The sequence below is a fragment of the Capsella rubella genome, unplaced genomic scaffold (assembly GCF_000375325.1).
Source record: "Capsella rubella cultivar Monte Gargano unplaced genomic scaffold, Caprub1_0 scaffold_1, whole genome shotgun sequence".
Classification (NCBI taxonomy): Eukaryota; Viridiplantae; Streptophyta; class Magnoliopsida; order Brassicales; family Brassicaceae; genus Capsella; species Capsella rubella.
In genome coordinates this window covers 7,505,880-7,531,554 of record NW_006238923.1, presented here as the reverse complement: position 1 = coordinate 7,531,554, position 25,675 = coordinate 7,505,880, and the positions used below count along the sequence as shown (strand labels likewise).

Below are 25,675 nucleotides of genomic sequence, written 5' to 3'. Positions count from 1 at the left end.
CCTTGTTTTTTTTTTGTAGATCGAGTTCAAAGTTAGTGTTAAATGACCATGTATTTCATAATAAATATGATTGATAAAAAAATTAGTTATATATCGTTATAGATATGTATAAAATTGTAAAGATGGTTAGTAGAATTTCTAGGGTTAGTCATATATACTCATATCTATTTATTTAGTATTGTGGACAAAAAAAAAAAATCAAAAGACAGCATCGAAACATAAATGTCCCGAAGGACAAGTCGCTCAACCAATATATCGTCACATATGCGTACTAATGACCTTACGAATAAATAACATCACCTCGACGTTGACAGTAGAAATCAATGCTAACAAGAGCTTAATATTGTATAAGGTTTTCAAATAGTTTAATTTAATGTAAGTTACTCTTTTTAGTACCAAATGTGAAAATATTACTAATATCAATCATGTCAGAATACTTTAGTTTGAAGATCCAGAATTAAATTTCTAGTTTGATTTGAAGTATTCGTCCATGCATAGATACCCCATCGTCTTAGCCTTATACATGTTCTACTGTGAATATGTATATTTGGAACGAAGAGTCACTATTCTAGTTAGCTCCCTACGAGTCTACGACCCTAACTAAAGAACTTGTCGTCACAATCTTGGAAGCATTAAAAAAATAATCGAGTTCGTTCGGTCCAACTTTTTGTTAGTTGGTAAACTCACGTCACCGGTCACTCACCAGTATATCTTGTGCTAAAAGGACAAAGAGAGAGATTCTTCCTACTTGTTAACCAAATTTAGCACTGTGATAAGTTACGAAACTAAAGAAGATTTGTTTTATTTCATTTCACCAAGCTGATTTCGTGGGGCATATGTGATCAATTACAGTTACCAACAAAACAAAACATAATAAACTCAATCACCTTCAAAAAGTTACGAACCTTTTTCAAGCTCTTTTTATAAATACAAACACATGTTGAGAGTCTCTCTATTCACAAAACCATACCGAAACAAAACATAACCAAAAAATAAAAGTATGGAACTCTTACTTCCACATGCTTCGAACTCAACACCTCTCACCGTCCTCGGGTTCTTAGACCGAGCCGCCTCTGTCTACGGCGACTGTCCGTCCATCGTCCACACCCCAAACACCGTCCACACTTGGTCCGAAACCCATAACCACTGTCTTCGAATCGCCTCCGCTCTCACCTCCTCATCTCTCGGAATTAACCGAGGCCAAGTCATCTCTGTCGTTGGCCCCAACGTCCCCTCCGTCTACGAGCTTCAGTTTGCTGTCCCAATGTCCGGAGCCGTCTTAAACAACATCAACCCGCGTTTAGACGCACACGCACTCTTTGTCCTCTTACGTCACAGTGAATCCAAACTCGTTTTCGTCGACCCTAACTCCATCTCCTTAGTCCTCGAAGCAGTGTCGTTCTTTGGACAACACGAGAAACCTCACCTCGTCCTCCTCGACGACGACCAAGAGGACGGCTCTTCTTCTGCTTCGGCCGCATCGGATTTTCTTGACACGTACGAAGGAATCATGCAGAGAGGAGATTCAAGATTCAAGTGGATCCGTCCTAAGACAGAGTGGCAGCCAATGGTTCTCAACTACACTTCTGGAACGACGTCTTCCCCCAAAGGAGTAGTTCTCAGCCACAGAGCTATTTTCATGCTAACCGTTAGCTCCATGCTTGACTGGTCATTACCAAACCGGCCAACATACTTGTGGACTCTACCGATGTTCCACGCCAACGGCTGGGGTTACACGTGGGGAACGGCCGCGGTTGGAGCCACCAGCGTGTGCACCCGTAGAGTCGATGCGCCTACTATTTACAACTTGATCGATAAGCATGACGTGACTCACATGTGTGCCGCGCCGATGGTTCTCAACATGCTAACCAACTACCCATCTCGTAAGCCGCTCAAGAACCCGGTTCAGGTATTAATAGATGTTTTGGTTCTTGGTTTACCGTCAAATCTAGAGTGGACTATTGAATCAACTCTGTTTTTGGTTTATTAAATTTAATATTTGAAAACAGGTTATGACCGCCGGAGCTCCACCTCCGGCAGCCATCATATCCAGAGCAGAGTCTCTAGGTTTCAACGTCGGTCATGGATACGGTTTAACAGAAACCGGAGGCCCGGTGGTGTCATGTGCATGGAAGTCTGAGTGGGATCATCTTGATCCATTGGAAAGAGCTAGACTTAAATCAAGACAAGGAGTAAGAACCATCGGATTTGCAGAAGTCGATGTCAGAGACCCTATAACCGGGAAAAGCGTAGAACACGACGGCGTATCTATAGGAGAGATCGTATTGAAAGGCGGATCGGTTATGCTGGGTTACTACAAAGACCCGGAAGGAACCGCGGCGTGTATGAGAGAGGACGGATGGTTCTACACGGGAGACGTTGGGGTAATACATAAAGACGGTTACTTGGAGGTTAAAGACCGGTCAAAGGATGTGATCATATGCGGAGGAGAGAACATAAGCAGCGCGGAGGTTGAGACGGTTCTGTATACAAATCCGGTTGTGAAGGAAGCTGCGGTGGTTGCTAAACCGGATAAGATGTGGGGAGAGACACCGTGTGCTTTCGTGAGCTTGAAGTATGACAATAACGGTGACGGGTCGGTGACAGAGAGGGAGATAAGGGAGTTTTGTAAGACGAAGTTGCCAAAGTATATGGTGCCAAGGAAAGTGATTTTTCAGGAGGAGCTTCCTAAGACATCCACTGGAAAGATTCAAAAGTTTCTTCTCAGACAAATGGCTAAGTCCCTGCCTTAAAAATCCGATTTCAAGTTATTGAGGATATGCAAAATCTCTATGAATGAATTAGTATAAAGATCACTTGTCTTTTGTGATGTATTATTGTACCTTAAGAAGGGATTACACGAGTTGTTAATCATGTTTGCCGTTATCGTTATAAGATTTGCAAAGATGAAACTGTTAATACTCTAGCTACCTCATTATTACAAGCGTGGTTCCTTTAGGTCTTGGCCTTGCTCTGTCCTGAATCAAACCTATTATAAAGATTATCGAACTTTAACTCCAGATTCACTACTCTATAAGAAATCCAATGAATCATTTTTTCTTTTATTTTATTTTTGTCAAAAGAGAATCGTTTGATGTGTAAAACAGAGAGATATACAAGAAAAAGTACATCGTCAAACTTGCCTTATTGGTAATTTTGAGAAATTTCTTGCATTAGGAAAATCGGATGGTACGATTCATGTGATTATGTAACAGGTCCATGACATATTTTCGTAAAAACCTTTTTAGTTTCCGTCAATGAATTAACTCTGGACTCACTCCTCGTCTGGACTGTGCTCTGTTCTCGCAAAACTTCCCCCCTCGTAAGCAAGAAATAAATTACCACTAGACGATGTCGTTTTTTGTATGCAATGGGTTTGGTCAATTATAAATACAGTATTACACATTCTTTAGGGGGTTATTGGGAGATTGAATCTAAAAGAGTTTGTGGATTTCAAAAGTTTTAGAGATTTTAAAATTCTCAAAGATTTTTGTAGATCCTAATAAATGTTTACTAAATTTTTTAGAGTTTAGTAGATTCTTAATATGATAGATTTTATAAATACTTGTGCTAAGTGCAGTATTTTAAAAGTTGTTGTTAATGACCAAATATGTAGGAAATCATATTCCCAATAACACTAGAGTTTAATAGAATTGTAAAATCAATAAGTACTCAACTTTTTGAATAACAAAAGATTTTAAATGAAATTACAAAATCAACACACCAATAACAAAAGACTTCATTAAGAATTTAAGAATCCATAAACCAATAACAATAGAATTTTAGATTCTAACAATCTTTAAAAATCATTATCTCATTCCAGTACTAGTGTTTTCTATGGTTTCGATCTTGATGGATGATGTTCTGGTTTTTAGTTTGTAAACTTGGGTAGTGTTATTGGTGTTTTTTTAATATTTTTTCATAAGACATAACCTTCAAAATCTCAATGACATATATTCTTAAGGTGTGCTGTTATAGCACATTAGAAATTAAATATATACAGTTTTCCTTCTTTTTTTTTTTTTTTTTGAACACATATAGTTTTCCTTTTAACCAACTCTTCTTTACGTGTTGACAGAAAAAAGAAAAAAAAAGAAAAAAACAATCTTCTTAAATCTTAAATACATGACCCAAGTCCACCTTGTTCAGATTTGTTAGTTTGTCCCGAGTACGTACGACGTACGATAAACTCTAAATCGGGTCCATATTTCGATGAGATGAGTCAGAGTTTGGATTCAGTGTGTTGTTCAATTTGTTTTTTCTAGAGTTCAAAGTTGGAGGTATATTTAAAGTATACGTGGTGTGGTAATTAAGGTCAAAACTAATATTGGATCACATCAAACGCAACACCTCTCACCGTCCTCGACTTCTTGGACCGAGCTGCTTCCATCATCTACCGCGACTGTCCATTAAGTGAGCCGCTTCTGGTATGGTACTGCACCTTTTTTCTTTTTGTAAAATTACTACCAATACTTTTTTGAAGAAGATAGTACAAAGCAATTAATAATTTTTAGCTCAATAACCAATCTAGAAACGATTATTCTGAACTAAGCAATCAAGATGAAGGGTCAAGAAGCCGCAAGGCCCACAACTCACTTTTTCACGTTAGCAAATTCCGTAGTATATATTATTTTCAATATTTTGATTAAATGTGAATAATGGTGATAATTATTTAACGTGTACGTAAATTTACTGAAAGCCAGCGAGTTCTAGAAATATTTTTGATGCTGATACAAATTTTCTCGCAACAATTTCAAGTGAAATGATCAGGAAACTTCCTCTAATATGTTACGTCGTGAATCTTTATCTAATAATGTTAATGTAAGTTTAATAATCTTTCTATATAGTTTTCTGATTCTCATACCCATGCAATTGTCGATATCTCTTCTATTTTAATTATAGAACTACTTAATTTTTTTTTTTGCAATTTCCTAATAAACTTCTTGTACATGCTCATGATTGGGAACTATAGTAGCGTATGAGTACTTCCTCTTAGTTTCCTTAAATAATGTATATAACCATAGTTTTTTTTTTTTGGGGTCAACATAACCATAGTTTATATTTCATAAAGTTACAAAAGCAACATTAGTTTTTTTTTTTCCTACTTGAGGTTAGCGGAAACAAGAAACTATAATCTAGAAGATTAACATTGTAGTTACAAGAACAAGAACGTGGTTCTGGAAGAATTGTCCACATCAATCAACCTCTTGCAAGATATAGATGCTCGCTTGGATATGATGTAGTCACATCAAGAGATTAAGCACTAATCTATTTATTCTTTTTAAGATTTATAGATTTTTTAATGCGAATAATTATGATTGGTGAGTTAAAAAGTACTTCAAATTTTCAATTGACACATCTTTCAAGAATGTTTCTTATACGTGGAAAGAATTTTTGACTAAAAGTCACATCGTTCTAAATATTATTTAGTTATATGTTTTTTTTCTTCAACATTTTAGTTTTGTAGCTTGATGATTAGTTAGAACTATAACTGGTAGTATTTATTTACTTCATTATTAGTGATGAATTTGATTATTTTGTTGTTGTAGTTAATTAATCTCCGTCTATAGAGACGGAATTCAAGCGTTAATAGTTACAGTTATATACTGAAAATAACTGACATGTAGTCATGTACACTTATGATTTCCAACACTTTTACAATTACCAGTTATGTTACTTTAATCATTAGAAACCAAAAAATAATCAAAGCACGGATCCCTATTTCCAGACAACGACCATGGCCGAGGAAAGGATTCATCAGGTCCGCCGCTCCTAAACTTTTTAAAGATGTAAACATAAAAGGCACGCTTCACAATTTCATACTGCTATATGTATGTATATATGTGTTTTAATTTGTTAATTTCATGCTGATATTACTTTTGTAATTCCAGCAAATGTTTAGTGCTAGTATTCGATATTGGATCAATTTGGTCTCGTGGTTCATGTGCTGAAGTTATCCATACTATTAAAATGCAACTTGTTTTCATATTTGTAATTTATTCAAACGGCCGAAAGGTAAAGGTAGAAATAAAGGAGAGAGTGGAGCCAGTAGTTAATCCTAATCCATATCATATGATTAATCAAATCGAATAAAAGAAGAATAAGTGGCTTTAATCAGTATCTGAATTAGTTATGTTATATACTTATTAGTTGCAGCATTACTACTAACTTATTGGCTCTCAAAATGAAACTGTATTATACAAAGGCCACGTGATGGAAACAGAAAAGATTCATAAAATAAACTAATATTTTTTTTACATGTAATTAGCTTGTACCATACGTCTCATCAACTAATATATTGAGGGGCTAAATCTAAGAGCTTATTTAATTATCTCCTAAACACGAAAAGAGAGGATTAGAGAAGAGAGTAAAAACATCGATGAGCGCTATAGAGAAAGCGGTGGCGGTAGAGGATGGAGAGTGGCGGCCGCAGCAGAGGTGGTTGGGGTCGAAACAAGGGAGTGTGTTCCCAAAAGAGAGGAAGCTGGTGAAGACAATGATTCTGAAGACTCTCTTTTCATCTCGTTCCCCTTTGAAGTCCAAGCAGACACCTGAGCTAATTCCGAGGAACAAGCGCGTGCAGTCCACGCTCCGGTAGCCTTCAGATGATGATACATATCATATTTTGTGGGGGTAATAATTAAAAGTACTCCTATAATTATGGGTCTTATTAGACAAATCAGTTTCCCCTAGTAAAGAGTGGATCATGTTAAATAAGTCCTATGTCTCCCGAATTAAGGATTTGTATGTGTGTGTGTGTTTGTTCAGGATAAGTTAATAAGTTCACTAGTTTCTTTGTATATATATTTCTCGTGTTTTACTGTTAATATAAGATTTTATAATTTACGACAAATAATATGATTTATATCTGTTTATTGGTTTCACTAAGTTCAGAATTGAATGTGAGAATGCTTGAGAGAGACTGAGAAGCTTCATACGCTAATAACTACAAGACCAGTGAATGAAATGTTCACTTTTTATTAGTTCAGTTACTAATTGGAGTAATGGTTTATTATTGGCTTCTATTAGCAATTGGTTATATATAAAGAACGGAACGGACGAAATTATGTTAAGGACACCATTATCACCTGCAGTGCCTAGGAAGTAGGATCGCTCCAACAAAAGTCAATAACATTTTATACTTAAGAGAATATATAAAGAAACAAAAACAAAACTAGAGGTGATACAAAATTTACGCATGCCTTATCGACCCTACTCATGACTGGGTTACAAGGTTTATTTGATTCGTATATAGAGCACATCGTCATGCGTTCACACTTTGAAGTGTGTCTCTATATAGTCCAAAAAGGTAGAAAACAATCAAATAATGTAACGGTTTTTTGTTTTTTGTGAGATAATTAATTAAATTGAAATAGCATCACATATGTTAGATGAGTCACATATGACGGCTTTTTTTGGGGATAACTGTAGTGGTCTAGAAGCCTAATTAGTAACTAGTAATTAGTAATCTAGATGAGCTCTTTCACGGTAATTATGTTAACAGAACATATTCAGAGGATTTATGAATTTTTCTTTTTCGAAAAGGCATCACAATTCACATCTGTTATTAGTAGTATATACTTTATAGTTTATATCTTATATTTTCTTTTCTATAACTAATAAAACCTCTAGATTAGATTATAAGTGAGAAGAAAGAAAAGGTATCATGGGTTCTTGGTGATCGTTAATTTGTATTATTAAATCTAAACAACGACCAAGGCAAATATAGTTAGGTCGGTTCTTTTAGTTATAAATCTATTGAAATGGACCGTAATGTTTCTTTTTAGGGCAAAAACTAAAAGTAACACAAATATATATATATATATATATATAAGGCTACTAGAAATAACAGAAACATCATTAACACAAAGAAAAGGGACACTGACAAGATCTGTGGTAAAAAGCCAATCAACAAGGACCGGTACATGTCATATTGTATTGTCATACAGTTTACATGTCATATTGTATTGTCATACAGTTTAACTCCTGTTAATCAGAATCTCTATCTAATCAACCGTCGTTGTAAAAAACATGACTATGTAAAGTTAAGTCATCCGTTTTGAAAGGAAAAGAAAACGGATTCAGCAAAAAAACATTTCGGATTCACGTTAACAGGGAAAAGAAAACGGATTCAGCAAAGGACTAAAACATTTCGGATTCACGTTAACAGGGAACACATTAAAATAAAATTTAAATGCACGAAGCTTAAAATAAAAGTCAACAAGACGCGTTTATTTTCTATACATTTATTTATTTCTCATCACATAAGTAATATATACAAACCTTATGTTCTAAGACAAAAAAAAAAAAAAACGTAAACATCAAACCCTTATGTTTCGAACGTTGGTCTTTCCGGATGCATTGTACATTTGTACTAATCCGTAGAGGTGCTTAGTTCACAAGTTGGCTCGTCCTTCTTATTTTTTCAAATCAATATGTATGATATTTTTTCTTATAACAAAAATATATAAACTTGTACGTACGTAAGTGCATGGAAACTTCATATTATACCTTTTTTTTTTTTTTGGTAAAATTATTATTTTTTATTTATTATCGGGGATTTACGTAAACCTGAATATCCCAACAAATGTTATGAAATTGTAAGTTTCGACTGAACTTTCTTGTCTATCCAAGCTTATATCTTAAGTAGACGCTAATTTAAATTTCCTCTACATCAAATGGGTAGCTAACACGTGTTGTGGACATGGATCAACTTCCAGAAGAAGTTTAATTCTCAACAGTGCTTACTCTTAGGGACTTCTCGATCTCTATATAAATGAATCTACACTGTGCATACAACACAACATCAACTCATAAATAAACTCGTATATACGTACACAAACACAAAAATACATCTACAAGAGTCGAGAGATGAGTTCCAAAGGAGAAAAATCTAGTTCTACTACGGCGGAGCGAGAGGCGAAGAAAGAACCAGCGAGTGTGATTCCCGTTAAGAGGAAGCTGGTGAAGACTATGGCCATGAAAGCCATTGTCTCTGCCATTACTCCCTCAAGTTGCAGCCGGAGCCCTGACTCTTCCGGCGAAGACGTGTGATGGTACCGGAGGGCGCGTGTACCCCACTCGGCGCTGATCGATCGGTCCTATTCTTGGGGGTGAAGATATATATGCGTCGTCGTGATATGTTCTTGTTTGATACTACTATATATGGAAGATGGTGTTCTCGTTGTCGTGTAAGCCTATCGTAACGTTTCTCCTTTTTTGTACTTAAAACAAAAAAAATTAATGTTTCTATAATTCAGTTTCGGCCCGGGTGGGGAGATTATGATGTAAAAAAAGTAACCAAGATGTGATTGTTTTTTTTTTTTTTGGTAAGACCAAGATGTGATTGTTATGATGGGTTAATGTGACTATGGTTGTATATATAATTAAAAGACCGCTCCTTTTTGTTTATCATTAATTAATAATTATCACTATTATAGTTTGTTATTAACCTTCTAATCGAAATAATGCCACTATTGATGTCTAATAATTAATTAGGATTAGAAAGGAATCAAAATTGTGAGCAGAATGAAATGCTTTTGACCAGACTTGTTCTTTGTGTGTGGAATTATGGAAGCATGTGGGCATTTGTTGTATTTTTTCGTGTGTAATATAAATCTAGCTCTTGTATATCGACATAACCATTTATATATAAGTATACACATGTGCGTCTAAATTGTTTTTTTTTTCTTATTCTGAATAGTATGAGAGTTTTTTTTATAGGGAGATTGCTAATAATTAATCACTGAAAAATCATATTTAAAAATGAAGAGAATGATATCAACTTAAAAAGAATTGGGTGAAAACAATAATTCATGCATAGTAAACAAATGTCCTCCGTTACCATAGAAATCTCCATCCTATTATTATGTTTGTTTTGCTTATCAATCAATTCTTTTGTTTGAGTTGTTAAAACAAGTTGGCAATAATAAATAGAAAAAGATGATAAAAGGCACAATGGAGTCGCTTCCAAAGAAATAAGAACGGATCACACGAGATTATTAACACCATATCACTGTCTAAGTATTGGTCCACACGCCAAAACAAAAACATCAATTATCATTTAATATAGAAAATTATATAAGTAAATACAAGTAGAAACTGGAAAGTGACAACACTCTCTCTAAAGTCTAAACTTTAGATTAGCACATCCAACAAAATTTGATATTGTATGAATACATATATATACATATCTTCTTGATGAGATTTGATCCTAAACATAGACGAACACTTCTAATTTAAGTACAATCATTGATACTAAAAACAACCAAACCAAATCATTCGTCGACATAAAACGTTCAATGTCTAAACCAACAAAAGAACTGATGAGAAGTATATATGTGATAGAATCGCAGACAATTTAATCATTGGTCGTTTTACTTAAACCTTCGTAACAATTATTATATCACGTTTGAGTTTGATTATATTATTAATTGATCATATATTCGTTTGCCTACCTTTAAATTCTTGTTGTTTGCATAGGAAATCTAACCTTAATTTCGAAGTTGGTGGCTACCTCACATTATCAATGACACACATCATTTAAATATAAATAACCATGATATGTTGTGTCGTCGTCTTAAATAATTATAAAAATCGATAATAACGTCTTCTTGGCAATGAAGTTCAATCGCATTTGCAACCTGACCCCTTTGCGCCAGTTCATTTGTTTATTCTCCAAGTCTAGTAAAGTACATTTAAATATTTCGTTAAACCAATTACATGTATATAGATTGTGATGTAAAATGATTAAACTTAGACACAAAGATTGTCTCGGTTCATCCATTTCATTAATATAATCACGGTACGGATGAAACATACAGTACTAATTATAAATAAGTATTGGTTAGCCACTTTCATTAATTTAAATGTTCACGTCTGATTACTCCTCTACAGCTGTAATTCATGGTATTGTTTGTTTGTTAGTACTTAATACTATGAATCTTCCAAAATTATTACTCCTACTTTATAAGACAAAAGCATCGCAAATATTCACAGCCATTATTATATATGGTCGTGTGAAACTAGCTAGTAATAAAAATCATAATTGTGCTTTTTGTGTAATTCAGTCTCCATCATGTTATCTAAGTTTTTCCACACAAATCTTTGACATTTTAAATACACTATACATAGATCATATCGTGAGCGAATCTCCAGAAAAAAAATAAAAATGGGCCCTTGACCGATCTTTGTATTGTTTCTAACGACCAACCATATATTTTTGTGGTGTGTGTGAATATTATTTTTAATTTTTAAAAGACAGAAAACAAAAGATAGGAAAAATAAAACATAACAAAACGTAGAAAAGAGCTAATTATCCCTGACACGATTACAGAAAATTGGATATTGTCTGGATCCATTGTTCAAAACCGAATCTAAATACATAATTATGTCTCTCTACACAATTATTGTTAACAAGTTAACATCTCCTGATCCTCCTTTGTAAATGTAGTGTAAGTGGAACAAACTATTTCTTAGGCTTTTAAAATTTAAAATAGACGATATTTTGATTATTAATATTTAACTCGTAAAAATATCATTCCTTTAGATATATATACTGATTGATCGACTAACAAGAAAAAAATATTTATGTTATGATTATTATTCTATAAATTAATAATTTAAATGTCACTTATTATTACCATATCATTAGCAAAAAAAATGATAATTAATTTTGACTCAATTGGATATATATATATAGACAATAACAAGTTATGATACTAAAACACGACTAATAATTAAATATACAAATATAGTAACATATGTGTCGAATGCTGTCTTCCGGGTGCCTTGTGCTAACGGTAGACTGGTCCTTCGTACCCAAGTTGGCGCCTACTCATCATCTGCCAAGTATACACATATATTAATTAATCAGGTTTACAACGTCGATGCATAGAAATTTCTATTTTTGTGTTTTATCTTATTTATTTTTTCTTCATGTACATTCACATAATCTCATAGATATATCCATATGTAATGAAATTAAAGGTAAGTTTCGCTTAAATTTTTCTTTCTTTCGAAACTTAAACCATAAGTAAAAGATATAAATTAAATTTCCTTTGTGTAGCAAATGGGTGACTAACACGTAGGACATGGAGCAACTTAAAGCAGAAGAAGTTCACGTAGAGGGGTGTGTTCTCTTTTCCTATATAAACCAGTCCACATTGTGCATGGCTTCACAATTATAACAGCAACAAACAAACACACACATACACAAACAAACAAACACACACAACTACATTATTAAACAGCCGCCTAAAGATGAGTTCTAAGGGAGAAGGTTCAAGCTCTACGGTGGAGAGGGAGGTGAAGAAACAAGTAGCGAGTGTGATTCCCGTCAAGAGGAAGCTGGTGAAGACTATGGCCGCGAAAGCCATTATCTCTGCCCTCACTCCCTCCGGTTGTGGCCGGAGCTCTGATTCTACCGGCGACGGTAAGGGAGGGCGCGTTTACCCCACTACTACTCACCGTTGATCGGTCCTTTCCTTGGGGTTGAAGATATATGAGCCGCCGTGATCTTTTCTGTTGTTTTTTCTTCTTCTTCTTTTTGGTTCTATGTTTCGGTTTCATATATTAGTATGCTGGTGTGTAAGCTTTTAGTAATTATGCTTGTGATATATATCCTCCTTTGTAAAAAAACAAGTTAATTATGATGTTTATGGTATTGGTCTTAAAACGGTCCTTTTGTTTAACAAATATGTAATGATCATATATATTGATAGTTTCTAATTATCAAAACCTCTTTAGGGAAAGAAAAAATAAGAAAACTTAGTTCTATCTAACATTCTAGTTCAACAATGTGCGACCGTGCGTGCTATCTCATCTCGATAATCATGATTTGCAAAATGGTTATTAATTCGGGGGTAATAATTAATATCAATCATCATAAAATTAACTGTGGGTAACGCAAAATACTTTAAGACCAAACTTGGTCTGTGTGTGTGGAATATTAAAGCATGTGCGTGTGGGCGTCTGTTGTTAATAATATACGTGAGTCGGATCATAGACTCATAGACATATGTGCGTGGGTATATTGACACGATTATTGTTTTTTTTTAACGTGTTAATAATGATTATTTTTCTTCTTGTTTTTGTTATAATAATGAATCTTTTTCATCCTTTTTAAAATCTTTTGACGAATTATATTGACAAATTTATATATGTTTATAACAATTGCGATAATTTTATTAGTTTTGGAAACTTCCATACTAACTTAAACCAAGATATATATCTTCAATATCTTGATATATATTAGGATAGATTCGAATATCTAATAGAAGAAAAAATATATAATTTATATATGGAGCAGGTTAATTTGTTTTCTACATTCGGTCTTCAGTCTTCACATTGAAGAAGAAGAAAGGCATGTGTGTCTTTTACCGCTACATATAGTGTATGTGTATATATAAAAAGAGTCATATCTATTGACTCCACAGCTGTGTTCCAAAACCATAAGAATCTTCCAAATTATATTAAAGGCTTTCTCTTCTTCTTTCACTTTTTTTTTTGGAGGAGAAAACAAAAAGATTACATTCTCTCTTAATTTAGTTGTAAAATAAAATTTATTAAGTTATAATCTTCTTTTGTTCAACGTTCACACTCGCATCTTATGGCATCTTTGACAATTTATTTGTGTCTAAACTCTTATCTAATCCCACTCTCTCAATAATTTTACACTACATAGTTACATACATTATAATACTGAAATGACATTTCGCTTAACTATGTAATGTTTTTTTTATATAAAGCACATGAATTATTTGAGCTCAGTGTAAGAAGAATATTATAGAAAAATCAAAAGCATATTTACAAAAAAAAAAAAAAAAAAAAGGAAAAAGTAAACAGATTTAGATCAACAGCCTAGTTATGATGTAAGAGGGTACGTACTCGGTTTCAACTATGTATCCAAGATATAATTGGGGGAAAAAGATTGACATTGTTTTAGATTCATTGAACGATAACGAATAAGTATAATATTTTCCACAAAGTCTCCCTCGACTACATTGATGGAGACTCTCCCCTTTACAAGTTTTAATGCATCTCTGTTTTTAGTATAATAATATTTTAGGTCAACTTGGCAAAAATTTAAAGAAGGTCAATAGTCAACGTCAACAAGAATTTGAAAATGTTGTTGTTATGAAAACTCGTGTATTGAAAATATGGTTACGAATTCGTGTAATGAATAAATAAAAATGGATTCGGTGGTGTTAAGTCATAAAAACATTTCGTGTAGTGAATAAATAAAAATGGATTCGATGGTGTTAAGTCATAAAAACATTTTGGATTGATGTTTAAATGCCAATAAAGCGAAAATCCCTAAAGAGCTGCCTAGCTTAAGAAGAAGAAAAAAAACAGATTTAGTCACATTAACAAGACTTTTTTTTTGTACTTTAATTTATTCTTTCTGTAAACAATTTTTTTTTTTTTGCTTGTTGTTTTCGAACTTCACTTATTGTTTTAATCACATATAAGCCAAGTCACGAACAAAAAATATTATAAACTTCTGTTTTAAGTTTCAAATGTTTTTTTTTTCATCACTAGTATATATGTAAAAATGAAAATATGATGGTAGAGTGAAACTTAGTCCCCAAGCTCCGGTGTCTTTCAATCACTAGTGTATATGTAAAAATGACTTGTTAGTGTCGAAGATGCATGGAACTTTCGTATTATATAAAATTTATTGTTCTAAACTACATTAGAGTGACGGGCGCTGATGAACTACGTATATCCCACCCTACATTTTTATAAATTTCCAAAATAAACGTTACGAAAATAATTAGCTGTGAGTTTCTTCACTTTTATTTTCCACTAAAACATTAATAAGTAGAAGTTGTTATTAAAAATGAGAGGCTGACACGTAGACGTACGCAGTGTGAACATCAGAGATCTTAGAAGACAAGTCTTCAGACTTATCGATAAATAGTACTAATCTCTTTCTCCATAGTCTATATATAAACTCCCAAACACTCTTCATCTCTGCAAAAATCACAAAGCAACACACACACACAAAGACATACATTCTTATAAGCTAAAGAAGATGAGTTCCAGTGAAGTGAAGCCGTTCAAGAAGAAAGAAGGGAGTGTGTTCCCAAAGGAGAGGGAGCTTGTGAAGACCAAAGCCGTCAAAGCCATTTGCTCTTTGCTCCGTCCTTCATGCGATGGCAAACAGAGCTCTGACCCATCCGGAAACGCCGACGGCAACGGCAAGCGAGTGTACCCCACTCGCCCCTGACCGGTCGTTTTCATGGTGAAGATACAAATTTGGGCCGTCAAGATCTTTAAATGGGTTCTTCTTCTCCTCTGTTTTTCTTTTCTTGTTTCTGTTGTTTATAAGCTTAATTAGGTAAAAGAGTGTGTGTGTGTGTGTGTTTTCTTTGGGGGATCTTTCTTTTTTTTTCAGTCTTCAAGAGAGGGAAGTTGATGAATTATGGATTGTTATCTTTAATCTTCTTGCTTTGTAAACAAGAAAGTAGTAGTACTATATTTGATTATGAGGTGTTTTCTGGTTAATTATGGTACTAGTCATTTAATACACACTCTGTTTTTTATTTGTTTCTTTTTTATATCTTAAAAGAAAGCATATATATGTATACTTTGTGTTTATTGTTATGATCATGTGATGTAGTGTCGAATATAAAAATACGCAAACGTGGTGTCTCGAAATTTTCAGATGTGATAATGATAGAAGAAAGAAAAAGGAAAAGAAACAAAAAAAATTTAAAATAACTAACTAACTGGATAATAGATTATCTATAAACTAAATATGAAAAATAAGGGATACTTTTGGGATTTAACATGACCTTAATTCGACTTCAAATATTAGCAATTTGCATTAGATTAAGATACGAGTTGTTGTAGGTAGGACCAAAGACTTGTGTCTTATATGTGGACTTGTGGATGTGTCGGTCGAAGCTTATGTTTTTATTATTCTTTATAAGTTTGATTGAAAATTCCAGAAAAATAATAAAGAGTTGTTATGTTTTGCATCCGACCCAAAAAAACTAAAATATAAATATATAACTACAGTAAGTATATTTCCATATATATATATAGTGTTTTGGGAACGTCTTTTTGTTAACAAAACTTCCATTATTCCGATCCATACACCAATCAAAAATTTCACATGAAGTGGTATTACAAACTTTGTACGTATGTCATGAAGTAGTTGTGCACAAAAACAAAAAAAAAGTCTTAACACATGTAAATTGGCAAAAATAACAAAAGAAACAAAGAACCTCATCACGAGCCGTTGAAAAAAATGAAGAAGAAAACAAAACACAAACCTTCGAGTTCGTGTGTCGATAACTAGGAGACATCTCAGGCCTACCATTAATCAAAGTATAAAGCTCTTTCTTTCTTTCGTCACGATTCACGAATCTCCGCTCCTGCCACAAGTCTATATTCGTCCCTCACTCTTATGGTCAAGAAAGCATATTCACCATTTCCTACTAAATATAGTTATACATATATGTACTGTAATCCTTTATTCGAAAACAAATTTCCTTAATTATAGAAATAGAAATTTAATAATATAATCAAAAACACACACGTATATATAGTAAATATATATACATATATACACAGTAGTTTTTGTTTTGAATAAAAGATTTATTTTTATGCTTAATTTTTATTTTTATATAGAGTACTGAGATTTGACATAATTAAGTAACACACGAATTAAAAGGACAAAGTATATTTGATAGTAATTATTTAACTCTTAACTGATACATCTGAAACTTACTTAAATGGATATGGGCTTCCAAAATTAATTCAACGTATATTGGGCTTTAATACCCTTCAACATTAACAGTAACCGTATAACACAACTAACGGCTTCATACTTGATCCCCGCCAACCAAATTTCGAAACTCACACCACTTTTTCTCTCTTCCACTTTTTTTTTTTGCTTCCTTAATCCTATTATTTTAATAACACGCCTTGTCACAAAAGTCCAGACACACATATCATATATACAAATATTCATCTCCATCTCCTGTTTGATATTATTACTTTTTCTTAATGCAGATCTTTTCTAAAAAATTTGAATTCAAAACTCTCTAAGAAATGGGTTGTTGCATCAGCAAGTGCTCTCCAAAGACGAAAGATTTCAAACAAGCAGATGAACCTGAAGTCAAGTACTGTTATGTTCCAGAGAAGCTGTTTATGTCGCGGTGTCCAAGCCGTGTTTCTCCACTCCTTCTTCCCGAGAAGAACCGGTTTAATCCTATCCCTCTCCCGGACAAGTTTATTCATGTCCCGGATAAACTCCCTCCTCCTCCTTCTCCTCCAGTAAAGCCGGCATGTTTCTCTCCAATCCAACCTTCAACCACAAGCAACTCTTCTCTCAGCTCATCAAGCTCGTCGCTTTCCACCGCTTCTTCAATCTCGGTCTCTAAGGAGAGATCTTTCTCCAACGATTTCTTGCGTGCTTGTTACCAAGAGAATTCTCATGTTGCTCGGATCAATTCCTTACGAGAAGCTTCTCTTTCTATGAAAACCACAAAACCGGAATATCCTAGCCGGTCTGATTCCCGGGTTATATCAAACCGTTATTCAACAACACCAAACAGAGCAAATGAGAATCCTAAAAGAGGATCCAATGGCTCTAAGAGAACACGAGAGCCATCGCCAAACCCTCGTTCATTGACACGACAAAAGAGCTTTCGTCAAGATCAAGAAAGAGTTGTTATGTCTATTTCATCGAATTCTTTAACCAAGGGTAAGCTCTTGAAATCTCCATCTCCAAGCAGGAGATATGAAGGCAATTTCTTGAAATCACCATCTCCAAGCCGAAGATTTGGTATGGCTGCGGCTGATTTGACGGTAAACTCAGTCTCTTCTCGTGTAAGGAAAGATAGTATAGATCTATATGGTGCAAAGACTACTTGTCATAAAAGCAATAGATCAGAGACTCGGATTCATCGTATTATAAGTTCTAAGATCAACGAAACAATGATCAGAGAAGTAGCAGCAAACCATAAGGAACAAGTGGTGGTTCCAATGGATGAAGAAGTTGGCAATCCTCTCATTGATTTGGATTGCTTTATCTTTCTTTAAGAAGAACCTTTTGATTTTATTTGTATGTTGAGGATGTGTTTGTGTGTGAACAGATAGGTTCTGTTACATTTCCTTTTTTGTCTCGCTTTTGTTTTGTTTTATTTATTATAGGTTTGTGATGGTCAGGTAGATCAAAACTCTCATACTACTTACTTTTTTTCTTTCTTTCAAAAAATCTACTTTTATATGTATGCATTTGAAATAGTTTGGATTGAATACAGCTACGGGAGCTTGTTATTGCAAAAGTTTTTTAATCATACTTTCAGTTTCAAGTTTCAAATATTATAAACTTTTTTAAAAAAAATTGCAGCTAAAAGTAAACATAACGACGATACGCTGCGTTTTGTAACATAATGTGTTGTTGTTTATTTAAAAGGAAACGCAGCGTTTTAATTTTTTTGAAAGTCATTCTTTTACTGGTAGCAAGAATCTATTATGATGTCTTATCCAAATCCAACCAATGAGCAAGCAGATATAAATTGCAATGCAACCAACACTATCCCACTCCTATCTTCTATTAGTGTTTAGTTACAACGATTGCTTTTAAGTTTTCTTGGATTAGCCAATGGCACATTCACTCGTTCCTCTCTCACCGGCAGCTCACGCCGTCAGACTCTCCTCTCCTTCACCGCGGTCACTGCCTCAGGCTCCTCCCGTCGTCCTTGAAGTTCCATCCGTGAATCGCAGGTGATCAAATTGATAATTGTTAGAAAAAAATTACTCAAAAGTTTATGAATGTTTATGCTTGTTTCTATATCAAAACCAAATTGTTGATCATAGAGAAGAATCGTAATCTTTGTACTGTATGCTAGATCGAATTTCTTTACTTTGTTGTTGTTGTCAATTTACTAAAAATCCAATCCGCACGGGTTTGTCTGTCTGGTCCGGGTATTATCCATAATCCAAAACCACATTGTTCAATTCATCAACCCAAAAACACTCTTCTGAAACTTCGCTTACCATTTCACAAACGTAAATATTTATTAGTATGTTTTTAATGGTTATAACTTTATATTTAGTTACACTTATTGTTATGATAAAAAAAAAATGTACTGCAAAGCTGGTCAAACCGGTTGGACCGGATCGACCTCATATCCGGTTGGACTCTCCTCGGTTTGTTCTTTTCGTATCAAAAAAAAAATCATAAACGGAATCTCTCTATATGCAGAACAATTGTGCTCGGTCTAGGCGGAGTGCTATGGAGTTGGAGCGCTCTGACGGCTAAGGAGGAGGCAAAGGCCGCAGCAAGACGGCCGCCTCCGCCACCACCCAAGGAGAAGCAAGACCCGAACGTAAGTGGAGTTCAGGCCAAGGTATTGGCTAGCAGGAAGCGCAAAGAAGAAATGAAGGCTTCCATTGCTAAACTAAGAGAGAAAGGCAAACCTGTTGTTGAAGCTGCACCAAAGTCTTCCTCTTCTTCTTCTTCTGCGGAGTAGCAACAATTTACACTCTTTCATTAATTTATCTGTCTACCAAATTCATCCCTATGATGTTAATTCACACTACTGTATTTCAATTCACACTCTTATGGTTATTTCGTACGTGGTAAATTAAATCCAAAAGCATTCTAGCTTGTCATGAAATCATCCATATCATATATAAAAAGTATTAAATATGTTAGTACGTACGTATATATATAGTTAATCGTATGAAAATTTTCAATACAAAATTTGGAAATCAGAATAAATAATAGCTGAATACATATTTAAAAGTAGACAAAAAGGATGTACTATTCACTATTTAGTGTGGTTTACGTTTGAGAATGGTTTTCATTGATCATGAGGTTGTGCCTGTTTTTGTTCGTAGTTGAGCTCTTCGTTTGAGAATGGTTTTCATGTGCCTGTTTTTGTTCGCAGTTGAGCTCTTCATCAATAGGGTAAACTAGTTGAAAGTCCAATCTTCATCTTCAAGTAATAGTTCAGCTTTCAATTCTTTTACTGCATGGTCATTTTGTTTGACTGTATCATATTTCGAAAATTTCACGGGTAATATTGTTCTTACCTAAACCCTAGTAATTTGATTATACATTTATACGGAAAAGATAAATCTGAGACTCTTATAACTACAATCCAGTTGATGTGGGTTCGGTCGACAAAAAAAAAACTAGCTATGCAAGTATGCAACCAAAATGATCATAAAAAGTTACAAAACTGAGTTGGAGTTGCGTGGCTAATTGATAAAATATATATATAGACATAAAAATTCAAGATTAATTAAATAAAATTATATTTATGACAATTTCTGTCATTATATTTTATCATCGTTGCTAATCTCCTCTAGACGCTATACTAACTTACACAAATAGATAGGTGAGATTTTTGGTTATATGAAACAATGTATCAGACAACCATTGGCTAGAAAGTCTCTTGTTTCATTAAGAAAACAAGACCGTCTCAGAAATTACAGTGCATAGCATAGTCATAGCTGTCACTGCAAGTAATCATTATATTTTCCAACTACGTACGAGGCTTAACTAGGTAAATGAACATCTCAGCTCTCAAGAATTATTTATAGATCATCCAATTCATCATATAGCCGACACTACTCCAAAATGAAGAAAATTCATATTGAAGAACAACTATAGCCTCAAATTTGTATGAGTTCACGTGTTACCAATTCACAAAAAACAAACATCATTGCTGAGCACCTTAAATTCAGAAAATTCATTCTGAAACTTGTAATAAATATCGAAGCACACTTAGTTTCAGTAGAAGAAGAGTACCTTAATTCACCAGTGCTACCCCCAAATTTCTTCACAAATTCTTCATAAACACAACAAATTTCAAGAAATCAATGTCAAACAAACCTTGATGAGCAGCTAGAGAAGCGAACCTCCGGAAATGGAGGATAAAAAACCTCAAATCGCAGAACATGAATTAAATCAAGAGATGAACGATTCACAACACAATCGGAGAAGCATGAAACGAGATCCTCTGGTAACGAATTAAAGTATGCAATTCCGATACACAACACAATATTCGTGGAAGCTTCGACGTAAGTCTCTCACAATCGACTAAGCTTTCTCACACTTGAAAAAGAAATACATGTTAATATTAATATAAAAATAGTTTTCAAAAACCATATTGAAAAAAAATTTTATTACCAAACATTAACAAAATTAGAATCGACATGTGTCAACATCCTATCGTTTATAACTATTAACTAAAACATGTCACGATCTTGTTAATGACTAACTTTGAAAACCAAATTTTATATAAGAAGATATATAAATCATAATTATAATTGGATTAAAATTAAATTTCTGAACATACATATATATAATTTAATTTGTGGATATATATACTTATACATATCATATATATATAGTGATGTATATTATCCTAGTAAAAAAAAAAGTGTTGTATATCATCTATAAATTTAAGACATAGTTATTGACTTATTATGATGATATATATGAAACAAATTATTCTTTTCCAACAATTATAAGACTTATTCATCTTAAAATATAGCAAACTTAACTCCCTTTACAAATAATTCATTAAAAGAATTGGGGTAAGTTTCAAACTATTATAACATAAATAACATTTTAATGATATGTACATATAACACTTGACACCAATGATTGTTAAACTACACATGTGTGCCAATATTATAGAATTTTCCATTCATATCAAAACAATTTTTTTTTCTAATTTGTTTTTGTTTTCAGAATTTAGATTTCAATGATGTGATATCTATCATTTAGATTTCAATGATATTTTAACAGTTGGTAAATACTTTACTTTTATTAGTTTATTTCCTTCAACTGATGATAAAGTTTATATATATTCTCTCTTTGACACCAGTAAATACAAATTTTTTTTTTTGTATAAGTAAGAGTTAGAAAAAAAAAAAAGGGGGAGAGAAAATGTTATCATATCTTCCATGCGATTTGGTCGATGTAATACTTTCTAGGGTTCCAACAAAACCTCTAATACGACTTCGATCTACTTGTAAACGTTGGAATTCTCTATTTGACGATCACATATTTTCTAAAAAACACTTTGTTAATGCCATCAAAGAAAGTGCGTTTCTCTTATTCATTAATGTGAGACTTTTTACGATAAGTTGTGAACTCCAAAGACTTGATGGTTACAACGTCAATCTTCGTGAACTTAGTCTAAGAAAATGCATTTGTAAAAATAATAACTGTAAAATATATGAAGTTCTTCACTGTGACGGTTTACTCTTAGCCCTCACACAATGTTTTGAACTTATAGTCTGGAATCCATGTTTAAAGGAAACAAAGTTGATTGAACCACACATTGACAGACTACATATTCCAACACCTGGATATGCTATTGGATGCGATAAAAAGTACGGTGATCGTAGATACAAGATCTTGTTTTTTGGGTCAAATCGGCATCGGTGCCCCACCCGTGGATTTTTCGTGAAATATTCCAAGGTTGAAATGTATGATTTTACGTCTAACTCTTGGAGAATTCTTGAAGCTAAAATCGATTTTTTTCTGAGTTTTCCTACTCGTTGGATATCCTTGAAAGGAAATTCTTATTGGGTTGGTGCAGATGAAAATACGAATGAATGTTTCATTGTGAGATTTGATTTTTCAACTGAGATGTTTGGACGCTTGTCTTTACCTTTTCTTGCGAATCTTGATAGTAGTTTTCTTCCCATGTCAGTTAAAAATGATCGGATTTCGATAATACAACAAAAGTGGAATCCATATTATGTGGAAATTTGGATGACGGGAACTGTGATAGACGGACAAGAATTGTCTTGGAGCAAACTCATGAGAGTTGAGGAAGAAACTATTGGTGTTTGGTTCCAAAATCCTTATTTTTATATCCATGATGAAGAGAAAAAAGTGGTTGTATTTTGTTATAGAGAAAGATGGAATAAAGATAGAGTTTGCATTATGGAACACCAAAAATATACAGAAGTGTACGTTGAAGAAGCCGAAGATTTTACTATTCCTATCATTTACAATTATGTTCCCACTTTGGATCATATTCGTTAATAAATTAATAACTTTTTTTTTATATGCCTATCATCTATTTTTATTTTTTGTTTGACGTCGCCTATCACCTATTAATTAAGCTAGCCATGAAAGGAGATAAAAACAAAACGAGATTATTTTTGTTCATTCCTAAGTGTTAAGGTTGATGAGAGTTTGTGACAGGAAGAAATAATATTTACTCTCATAGGAAATAGTGTTACAATAATATATACAGGAATAACGTTTAACCTAGTTTTCTAACTAAAGAGATCATATAGAATATTTACAAATCATTAATATGATTATGGAAGATATTCTAGATATTCTCTTATACTAAGTCCTAATTCTAAAAGTTGAGTAAATCATTTTAATTGCGATAACTGATTTTATCAATTAAAAACAAAATATTTCGTAAATCTGTTCATGAGTCTGTTTTTTAAATTCTTAAGCTCCTCCACTAAAAACCTAGTTTTTTTTTTCTTTATTTCTCATTTATAGTGTGTTTAGTGAGCTAGTGCTTAGGTTCTTCATGTTAGTTATACATACACGATCTTGTCTTGGTGATAAAACATAAAATACCTTAATTATGAGCTTATAAATCATAAGTTCTAGCTAGCTCACGCGCGTACGAAATATCCTGAATTCCAAATTATTAACGTTATGCAAAGGTTTTGATACATTAAAGAAACTTCCAGAAGCAACAACTGGAATGAGGTGACAAATAGAAATCATATATTAAAAACATAGTGCCATGAAAACAAGCAACCTACAACACAATGGATTAGATAGATAGACACTTGCTAGAACCTCGATTCTTTTAGCATGTCCCATTCGTAGAGAGAGTTGTGCATTCATTCGCATTACATCAATTGGGCCTTGAATAAAATCATAAAGCCCAATAAAGCCATAATAACTGATGTCAACAGATAATTAAGTAATTTGTGTGACATTTATGCTAGAACGCTAATTTATGGTGTACTTATTTTTTTTTTTTAAAGTAGAAATACTACTACGTATTTATGTTCCTTCATATCTTTTTACTACGCTAAGAGTTCATTCCAGCTCAATTGCGATGCCATATGCATATCCAACAAAGAATTTTGTTTTCTAAGATGATGAATGGTTAAATCAAGTATGAATTAGTATAATGGGAAAGCGAGTGGTTTGAAATTTGAAATCACCGCACACAGATAACCAAGGAAAAATAAAGGAGTCAAGACAAGAGGTATTGTTCGTGTCCTAACTCTTCTAACAGAATGAATAAGTAATTTTGTCAACATTACTAATTTAGTATTTTTTACATCAAAAAACGTATTATATGTAAATTACCAAAGCTAGACAAAATTTGGATAGTTTGAAGTATGAATATTGTTCCACTAAAGAACCTTTCTTGTATCCTTTTCAGTTGCTCATAAATATTAATTTCTTTATGTAATACATGCATGTGGTGATCATTCAAAAAAAATTCAACGTACGAATTATAAAAATAACCAAAAGTTATATATTTTGTTTTTTCCTGAATGATTCGAGTACTAAGAGTCAGTAAAGATGATACAAGTGGATGATGAGTTTGTGATCGATCATTCTCTTTTTTTGTTTTTCAAACTTGCCTTTTTAGGAAATCTGAGTAGTAGATGCATGTAAGTAACCCCATTTCTTCAGAATTTGGATTACCTTTGCCTATATAAAGAGAGCACATTTCTAACATGAAAATTACACAAAAACAAGAATTCGAAGAAGATTTACAAAACAGATAATTAGAAAGAAATTAAAATGTCTTCAACTTCTTCCACTTCTTCCACACCTCCCCTCTCGGCAACCGAAAACATGCTGGTAATTGTCTTCTTCTTCTCATGTATAAGAATATAAGAGCTTAATGATGTGAATTTCATATCATTATTCATTGATCGCAGGTTGCTCTAGAGAAACGCTCTGATGGAGCTAAAGATATTAACAATATCATCAGGAGTTTCGGTGTAGAATTTGGGTTTGCCAAATCAAGCGCGAAACATTCGGACACGAAAAAGATGGTGAAAGACGTTATTGACGATGAGTATATACCGAACAGGCTCCGCGATTTGAAGATCGAGCAAATGGCTAAGGCGCTGAAAAAGATCACTGAAGAAAACAACAACACGGCGGCGATCGTCAAAACGTCTTGGTCCAATGAAGACGGTGAAGCCAAGAGTTACCAGTACATTGAGGTCACGCACGGGGAGACCCATGAACGCTTCGTCTGCGACATAGATTTCTCCGACGAGCTTTCAGAAACGATTGGCTTAACTTCATACCTTGCGGAGGACGTACCCCAAACTTTCGTCGGCACCGAAGAAGATCTCCGCCGCGTCGTAGCTGCCATATCCGAGGAAGAAGACGACGAGGAATTAACGGGCCGTTTAGTCAAATGGCTAGGCCCGCGGGCATAAGCCCAATGGGCTTGCTTTCACTTGGTCATTTCCTTCACGAAAAAACTCAGAATACATAAATACGCTTTCTTTCACGTCGTCGTCGTTTCATTATGTACATATAAAAAATAGGACGACTTATTATTTATGATTAAAAGATGTGTGCATAAATAAAATTAAATATAAAGAAAAATTCGTTTTATTAATCTCTCTGTTTCGTAATTAGCTTGAGCCTTGCTTTTTAGTTTTTCGCCCC

The 25,675-nt window shown here is 33.6% G+C and overlaps 6 protein-coding genes across 6 annotated transcripts; all 6 read left to right on the top strand.

The window, feature by feature from the left end:
• The first annotated feature begins 952 nt into the window (after positions 1–952).
• LOC17897810 (probable acyl-activating enzyme 9) lies at positions 953–2,919 on the top strand. The gene is made up of 2 exons (XM_006307110.2): positions 953–1,909; positions 2,010–2,919. Exons 1-2 carry the CDS (start codon positions 1,001–1,003, stop codon positions 2,751–2,753), a joined length of 1,653 nt encoding a protein of 550 aa, XP_006307172.1. The 5' UTR covers positions 953–1,000; the 3' UTR covers positions 2,754–2,919.
• Positions 2,920–6,348: 3,429 nt separating this feature from the next.
• On the top strand, positions 6,349–6,802 carry LOC17898491. The gene has a single exon (XM_006303692.2). The coding sequence runs from the start codon at positions 6,380–6,382 to the stop codon at positions 6,596–6,598; it is 219 nt and encodes a 72-aa protein (XP_006303754.1). The 5' UTR covers positions 6,349–6,379; the 3' UTR covers positions 6,599–6,802.
• Positions 6,803–14,957: 8,155 nt separating this feature from the next.
• On the top strand, positions 14,958–15,548 carry LOC111828562. Its single transcript, XM_023776807.1, has one exon. It carries the CDS (start codon positions 15,038–15,040, stop codon positions 15,230–15,232), a length of 195 nt encoding a protein of 64 aa, XP_023632575.1. The 5' UTR covers positions 14,958–15,037; the 3' UTR covers positions 15,233–15,548.
• Positions 15,549–16,943: 1,395 nt separating this feature from the next.
• On the top strand, positions 16,944–18,294 carry LOC17898320 (putative protein TPRXL). Its single transcript, XM_006305263.2, has one exon. The coding sequence runs from the start codon at positions 17,065–17,067 to the stop codon at positions 18,055–18,057; it is 993 nt and encodes a 330-aa protein (XP_006305325.1). The 5' UTR covers positions 16,944–17,064; the 3' UTR covers positions 18,058–18,294.
• A 284-nt stretch (positions 18,295–18,578) lies between these two features.
• On the top strand, positions 18,579–19,640 carry LOC17900587. Its single transcript, XM_006304235.2, has 2 exons — positions 18,579–18,744; positions 19,226–19,640. The coding sequence occupies exons 1-2, from the start codon at positions 18,623–18,625 to the stop codon at positions 19,491–19,493; spliced, it is 390 nt and encodes a 129-aa protein (XP_006304297.1). The 5' UTR covers positions 18,579–18,622; the 3' UTR covers positions 19,494–19,640.
• A 5,401-nt stretch (positions 19,641–25,041) lies between these two features.
• LOC17898602 lies at positions 25,042–25,543 on the top strand. The gene has a single exon (XM_023776874.1). It carries the CDS (start codon positions 25,042–25,044, stop codon positions 25,438–25,440), a length of 399 nt encoding a protein of 132 aa, XP_023632642.1. The 3' UTR covers positions 25,441–25,543.
• Positions 25,544–25,675: the final 132 nt, after the last annotated feature.